At 52.8% G+C, this 7,605-nt stretch overlaps 1 protein-coding gene across 4 annotated transcripts; it reads right to left on the bottom strand.

The window, feature by feature from the left end:
* Positions 1-747: 747 nt before the first annotated feature.
* Positions 748-7,382, bottom strand: MEAF6 (MYST/Esa1 associated factor 6). 4 transcript variants are annotated; one of them, XR_014616790.1, is made up of 9 exons: positions 7,262-7,382; positions 7,031-7,146; positions 6,857-6,944; positions 6,133-6,178; positions 5,432-5,624; positions 2,761-2,790; positions 2,600-2,657; positions 1,968-2,001; positions 748-1,493 (listed from the first exon to the last, which is right to left on the bottom strand). XR_014616790.1 is itself a non-coding variant. In XM_084222559.1 (8 exons), the coding sequence occupies exons 1-8, from the start codon at positions 7,355-7,357 to the stop codon at positions 1,485-1,487; spliced, it is 612 nt and encodes a 203-aa protein (XP_084078685.1). In that variant the 5' UTR covers positions 7,358-7,382; the 3' UTR covers positions 748-1,484. The 4 variants fall into 4 exon arrangements, 2 of the variants coding, with proteins under 2 accessions (XP_084078685.1, XP_084078686.1); XR_014616791.1 differs by lacking the exon at positions 2,761-2,790; XM_084222559.1 differs by lacking the exon at positions 2,600-2,657.
* Positions 7,383-7,605: the final 223 nt, after the last annotated feature.

Below are 7,605 nucleotides of genomic sequence, written 5' to 3'. Positions count from 1 at the left end.
CAGAAGTAGGCCAGCTTTGCAGCTTGGCCTTTAAGCTGCTCTATCCTGACCCCCCCGTGGAGGAGCAGCCGTCAGTCCCTGAGCAGAGACAGCTCCCTGCAGGATAAGCCAGCTCCCTCCAGGAACAAACACAGAGCTGCCTTGATCCCCAGATCACACACAGCCCAAAGCAGAATTCTGCTCCCTCACAGTCCCAGTGAGAGCTGAGGAAGACCCCAAACCCCAGGGGAGCAGAGGTGCAGCAGAACACCCAAACCCTCGGCTGTTCCAGGGGCTGTGCACACTCTGGGGACTCAGTGACAGCCCTGTCCCACAGCAGCAGGGGTTACACAAACACATCCCAGCACTGATAAAGCAATTCCCCACAGCTCAGTTCAACAGCAGCAACAAGACTCTGACGTGGCTGCTGCAAGAAGCACCCAGCCGTGATTCCTGTCCCTCTCCAGGGACAATCCAGCTGGCTCATCCCTGATCTGCAAGCAATATTCCCTCACCAGCAGAACCATGGACATTCCAGTCATGCTTTCCAGCAGGATCAGCCAAACACAGCTGGAGATCAGAGCCTGGCACTCCCTACAGAACTTAGGAACAGCTACCATGAGGACAGAAAGCACCAAGAGAACCTCCCAGGGTCACGGGACAAGGAACAGCTCCAGTGCCAAAGGGGAAGAATCCCAGCAAGTCCCCATAAAGCAGGGGGACACAAAAAAGCAGCAGGAATCAAAGTTTGGACTGAATAAACCATGAGAAGAGACAAACATGGAACTTTTATTGTTTATGTACAAATGACAGGTTTGTATTAAAAAGAGAACCCACCCAAAGTCAGCGACAGTGAAGAGTTGGCTCTGAGCTCTGGCCCTTCCTGCACCTAATGCACTGAGAATATTGGGAGATGGTGTTTAAAATGAGAGAGAAAAGGGTTAAACTGCCTTCTTCTCTGCTTGAGTAAGAATCAAAGCTGCTCCACAAAATGAAGAACCTTCCACTACACGGACTAAACAAAGAAACCCAAAGTCAACTTGTAACTATACACTTCAGCTTTAAAAAAGGCACAACAAAACCAACAAAATAAAACAAAACCAAAAAAAAAACCAAACCTGCAAAGCTAAATATCAGCAACAAAAGTAATTTAAGTCTCACAACGTGGATGGGACACACTGAATCCTACCCCAGTTCCAGTGGAAAAGGAAATGCCTCTCTGTGGGTCTGCAGGTGACAGGGGGGCAGCAGTATCAGCCTTTTCAGCAAGTTCCCAACCAAGGTGGAAGCACAGAACAGTCAGGAATTCAGAACTACTACCACTACTACACCACCTTTGTCTTCCTGCAACTCAGGTGATTTAAAAATGATGCAAAGTACATGGTCCAGGATTTCCTCCCCCCATCCAAGTCCCTTAGAGTGAGTCACTGCAGCTGCCATCCTGCTTCAGGGCTTCTCAGTGGGGAGTTGTGACCTAAATCCCAGGAGCATCAGCACTGATGGCTCTAGTAGTCCTGCAGAGAAAGGACAGCACATGCACATTAACACCTTCCCACCTCCCCATTCTGCTCTTGGAGCTGGGGGGTCTCAGTCCTCTCTCATCTCACACACCACTAGCTGCAGGCAAAACAGATCTTTTTCTTGTAGCTAAACACTGAGAAGCAGGACCCTTCCAACCTTGAGTATCAGCTCAAAAACAGGTGCTTTTGATGCTCCGGATGGTGACAAGGTAACAGGATGCAAAGCAGCTTTTTCCATGAGAAGCACACAGGAGTTATCTGTGACCTGGGCTCAGAAGAGCCCACCTGGGCTCAGCTGCTGTCACAGCCAGGGGACAATGCTGGCCTCACACTGAGACTCCTCAACCATGACAATAAGAACTCAAATGACAGCAGCAGCAGCAGCAGCAGGAGGAGGGTTTTTAAAGCTTGTGAGTCAGCCAGCCCTTCAGTGAGCAATGAAAACACAGACAGAGCACGGATACTTACGGCTCTTGGCTTTTTGTTTAACTTGAGATCAATCCTGTGGTTGGAAAGACAAGAGAAACGTCCATGTCAATACCTGACCCAACACCAGAGTTACTGCACAGGGCACAGCTAGACAGAGACTATGGTTAATCCATCCATTCCCAACTGGCTGAGCCAGGGGCTGTTCCCAGGGTTACTGGGCACGAGAGCAGCAGAGGAGAGCAGAGTTATTATTTGCCAAAAAGCAGATTCCATCCACTCCCAGACAGAGTTAATCAAGGGGCACGATCAATCACAGGGCACTTAGGCAGTGAACAAGGGGAACTAGGCATGCTTTATGTTAATTTCATCTGCCAGAGGTGTAACTATGCCACAGGTAATTAGCCAGACATAGCGTGAGAGTTATTTACTTGGATAGAGAGAGGAGTTAGGATGACAGGGATTATATGAGCCAAAATTACTGAGTTAAGTACATTTTGCCAAAAGGAAATATCCAAGTCTATACTTATCTCCTTAAGCAGCAAAGCCAAAAGAATCAGTTTTTAAACTAAGTTTTAAAGTTAAAAAGTTTTATCTATTCAAATATGAAACAGAAAGGTAAAGAAGAGTGAAGTTAATTTACAATTTGCTGAAGTTATTAAATAAAATGTTACCTCCATCACGCTTTTCTGTTTTTAAAAAAAACTTCCCAGCCTAACCTAATATACATACCTACAATTAAACAGATAAACTAGGGGTTAGCGAGGTCTCAAAAGGCACATCGGTGTCTACACACTAACAACACAGCACAAGTACTAATTCAAGTCAAACTTACTCAAAGTCATAATCAAACATGCCAGACGGGCTGAGGGGCAGCATTTGAAAGGAAGAAAGCAATAGAAATTAATATACTAATGAATTAAATCAATTAATTGATTAGCCACCCTAGCGAGATTGCTAAAAAATAAAATGAAATAAATAATAAAGCCAGTGTTCAAACACCATCAAGTCCTTCAGATATCTCAACCAGGACTGGACACAAAAAGCACTCTGGCTTGGCAATCCAGAGTCCCCCTCCCCACTGGATTTCTGGGAACAAGAGGTGTTAGCAGAGAGGTGGGTTTGGGTCACACAGGGGATTTTAGGAGGGGCAGCTGCCAGACCCGGGGACAGGACAGGAACTCGAGGGCTTGGAAAACCAAAGTGAGGGGTCAGGAAGCTGGGGAGGGGGCTGGGCTGCCAGGGCAAGGCGAAGCTGGTTCGGACAGAGGTGACACACAGCTTGGTGCCCAACCCTGCCCTGGGCTGCTCCCCCCACACCCCAACGCTGCTGTCCCCAGCAGGGACAGCCCAGGGATGTTGGGCCAGAGCTGAGCAGGTTGGGGACTGTCCCACCCCCCATACAAGTGGCCTCCTGACACAGCTGTGCCCACAGCTGGCAGGATTGATCATGGAATCCCATTCCAGGACCGCACTGCTAAGAGCAAACAGGCTCTCAGAAAATCTCCAGCCTGGCCTTGCTGTGGTGTGGCAGGGAGCAGAGGGGCAGCACAGCCTCTGCAGCCACACCTGAGCCCCTGTGTGCACCTGGAGCCAAAGGTCCCCAGAGGGGAAGCCAGCGAGGCCGTGCTCCTGCAGGGCCCTTCCCCAGCACCTCCCCTTCCCCAGAGTCGAGCTGGCAAGAGGAAGAGCTTCTGAATAAAGAGAAAAGCCAACATTTCTTTTTATTTTTCTCTTTGTCATGCCAGACCCCTCAGGGGACAGACCCACAGGTCTGGCTGGAGCACCTGTGGGGTTGTGGGGCCTGGAATTATCTCGCTGCACGTTGTTGCTGGGGTGTTTTTAGCCTAGACATACTCGAGAATTGTTTGGTCTTGTCTGCCAAAATTTAGGGGATACTCAGTAACAGCAATCACAATTTTAACAGAGCTTTTATTACAGACAAATTTAATAATCTTTTTATCGTTTTTAATTCTCTATCTGGCCCTGCTAAGCATTACAAACAGTCAGTTCCTGCCTCGCTGAGCCCCTCAGAGTGTCTGAAGGGGCCTGGGAACACAGAAGCTGCCACAGGTGAGCAGGGCAGGGCTCCTCTGTCCAGCCAAAGCTGCAGAGGGGGAATGGGAAGGAACCCAGAGCCACACAACCTGTTGGGGGGCAGCTTCCCCCCAGCTCCTGTCCCTAAAGTCCGGGTCATGGACCAGAGCAAAGAGATTTATGTCAGTTCCAGCACCTGCCCTGCACCCCACCATGCTGTTGGCCATGGTTTGTCCAGGGAGAATATTTTATAATTTGTTTGAAATGGCAGTTTTCTTAAGCTGTACTTCAGTTTTACAGGTTGTTTCTCTGGACTTGTTCACGGATGTAGTTTCTCGTGTTATTCCTGAACTTCTTCCAAATATCTACAGGCAAAAAAAGAGATTTGAACTTCTTTGGATTCCCAGCTCATGGGGAACCAAAGGGACATCCAGTCCTTTTGGATATTTGCCCAATTCAGGCTGCTGTAGGAAGGAAATTCTGACCTAAGAATTAAAGACATGCTAATGACTCAATACTTAATGAAGGCAAAAAGGAGTTAAGCATTTTTCAAGCATTGTACCTACCTCGTGTCCCCACCCCAACTGTCCCCAGCCCCCCTTTAAACCCTTTCTCTAATTGCATGGCAGGTCCCTTAAAGAGGAGAGCCTGTCCCTAGGCAGAGCCAACGGCTCAGAGCCAGCACAGACTGGCTCTGAGAGAGCTTTTAAAACTCTCTAGTTTTAAAAGCTCCATTACTTCTATGAAATCCTTCGGCCCCAGCTTCAGCAATTCTTCCAGACAGCTCTGCAGTGTCTCCTCTCCAGGGTTTTCCTCCCTCACAGGCACTGTCACTGCCAGAGCCTGGGCTGAGGGGACAGGGACCAGCTCATTGCCCTCATTATGCCTTAGGGGCAGAGCTGGACAGGTAAATCCAACCAGAAAAGAGTTCAAGGAATCTGTTCCACGTGAATTTCAGGTCAGTTTAATAACAAACACTCTCAGGTGAAGGTGACACAGCAACTCCTCTACGCCAGCACTGACACTCGGTTGGGATGTGAGAGCTGGAAGGGGCTGGAGTGGAAATCCAGATACTGGGAGTGTCCAAAACCCCAAAAACATTCCCATTTGCTTTCCCCCCTCCCTCAAAGCAAGCACTAACATTCCTGTCCTCCTGGGCTCCACAGAAACCAAGCAGCAAGCTCAGGAGGTCAGGACCTGCTGGAAGGAATAAGCTTTATCCTGGAGAGATGGGAGAGCTGGAGAAGCTGCCCAGAAGCACAGCTGTGCCACAGCTGGAGTGAGCACCCTGTGCTGCTTGTTTAACTTCCTCAGCACTTCCCCCTCCTCTTCCAAAACCAGGAAAACCACCCAAAGAACTGACCCCAGCTGCCTGTTGGTTATTCCAACGTGTTCCCCTCAGGCAATAAATTCAATCCAGCCCCAGCCAACTGTCCAGGTGTGGTGAGCAGGCTGCTGGTCCCACTGACCTGTGTCTGTTTTTGTTCTTTCTCTTTTTGTGGCTGCTGTGGTGGCTCCCAGAGGAAGTGGAGGAAGCAGCTTTCTGGGGCTTCACACCCTGCACGGAGCCATCCAGCTCTTCAGCATCCTCCTGGTTGGGCTCATTCTCCTGGTTGTGGAAGTCTGGAGAAGTGTCACTCTCTGTGCCACTGCCCGGCTCCCCTAGAGCAGGACAAAGCCAGGTGAGCACCAGGGAGAGCTCCTGGGACAGCCCTGAGTGGGAGAAACAACTCCAGGACAGCAGCAGAGACACCTGAGCCCTGCAGCACCAGGTGAATCCAGAGCCTGGGAAACAGCTCTGCAGGATGGACAGGAAGTTGATCCTCAGCTCTGAGGAACCACATCCTATTTGGTGCTGGTCACAAAAAGGTTTCTCAGTGTCCTGGAGGTGAGTGGTCCCTCCCCAGGTCTCCTGTGACTGACACATCTACAGATGCAGTGCTTCAGCTCGTCCAGCCTCCTCCTCCACAGAGCACCAGACCAATTTCAATCCCTTTCACACACAACAAAGCCCTCTGAGCCTGGAAGGAATCTGGGAAGTCAGGAGCAGCCTGAGGGTAGCAGACACAGGGATTGGGAAGGGGAGCCAGACCCCAGGCTGAGACAGGGCTGAACGGTGGGGAGAGTGTAATTCTTGCCAAATTCAGAGAAAAATGACAAAGGGACTTACGCTTCTCAATGAGCTGGTCCTGCACTCCAGCTAACGCACTGACAGCCTGCAAAACCAAACGGGATGTCAAGCCAAGCAGGGATTCACTTCCCAGGGCTCAACACGGAGCCCAGGTCACACAGACACGTCCCTCTGAAATGCCCCATGTGGCACCGGGGGTCTGGAGCAGAGACAAAGCCAGGGGACAGCAGTGACAGCAGTGACAGGCACCCTCCCACCCCCAAACACACAGAAAGGGGCTCTGGAAGAGGCTGCAGGGTGGGATGGGGATGCTTAGGGCAGGGAGCCAGGGCAGGTATGGGATTTCAAACGGGGAAGTCATTCTGCAGGTGATCACAGCAGGACTGAGGTACCAAGGGACGGGGGGTGGGATGGGATGGGATGGGATGGGATGGGATGGGATGGGATGGGATGGGATGGGATGGGATGGGATGGGATGGGATGGGATGGGATGGGATGGGATGGGATGGGATGGGATGGGATGGGATGGGATGGGATGGGATGGGATGGGATGGGATGGGGTGGGGTGGGATGGGGTGGGATGGGGTGGGATGGGGTGGGATGGGGTGGGATGGGGGTAAAACAGGAACAGGAATGGGGATAAGGAAAGGGATGGGGGTAAAACAGGAATGGGGACAAGGAAAGGGATGGGGATGGGGACAGGGATGAGGAGAGGGGTGGGCACAGGGACGGTTACGGGGTCAGGGCTGATCCCGGCACTCACCGCTGCTGAGGTGACCGAGGACTTGCTGAAGAGCCTCTCGGCCTCCTTGAACTTGCGGTTCCTGCGGTCGTTTTTGCTGTTGGAGTTCCTGAAACAGAGACAGGCGCGATGGCGGGGCCGGGCGGGCGGGGGGAGCCGGGCGGGCGGGCAGCGCCTCCTCCGCCCCTCACTCACTTCTGGTTGGTGAGATAGCGATCCCAGCCGCGGATGATGTTGCCGTACATCTGCGTGTCCTCCAGGTAGCTGCCCTCGAAGGCGTAGATCTGCCGCTCCAGGTTTGCCAGCGTCTCCTGCCGGGAACACCGCCGCGCATGGAGCAGGCCCGGCCGCGCCGCTCCGGCCGCGCCGCTCCCCCGGCCGCTCCGCCGCCACCCGCACCGCACCGAGCCCCTCCCCGGTGCTCACCGCCAGCTCCTGCTTGCGTTTCACCAGCTCGGCGAGCTCCCGGCGGGTGTCCGGGATCTGCGGGGGCCCGCCGGCCTTGGCGTGCAGCGCGGCCATGGCGGCGCGGCCTGCGCGGGCGGGGCGGGGCGATGCCGGCGGCGGCCGCCAGGGGCGCTGGCGGGGCGGGAGGGGCGGGGGCGGCGGGACCGGGCTCGGTGACAGCGACAGCGGGGCAGCCCCCAGGGCCGGAGCGATCTCTGGCTCTGCCGCTAAAAATCCTGCCAAAAATTCAGATATCCCCCGGTTCTGCGGTCTTTAGGGTCACTCTGAAAGGAAGGAGGCGTTTGTCTTTACAAACAAACCGT

The sequence above is a fragment of the Fringilla coelebs genome (assembly GCF_963513975.1).
Source record: "Fringilla coelebs genome assembly, chromosome: 28".
NCBI classification, from domain to species: Eukaryota; Metazoa; Chordata; class Aves; order Passeriformes; family Fringillidae; genus Fringilla; species Fringilla coelebs.
Note: the sequence above shows the minus strand (reverse complement) of the source record. Positions and strands in the feature narration are given on the sequence as shown.

Bases quoted from the DNA above. Each gene is read 5' to 3' on its own strand.
- MEAF6 (XM_084222559.1), bottom strand. From the start codon at position 7,357: ATGGCCGCGCTGCACGCCAAGGCCGGCGGGCCCCCGCAGATCCCGGAC. The intron at 6,945-7,030 runs GTGAGTGAGGGG...TCTCTGTTTCAG, and splicing joins CGCTATCTCACCAACCAGAA to GAACTCCAACAGCAAAAACG. The intron at 5,625-6,132 runs GTAAGTCCCTTT...GTCCTGCTCTAG, and splicing joins GGACCAGCTCATTGAGAAGC to GGGAGCCGGGCAGTGGCACA.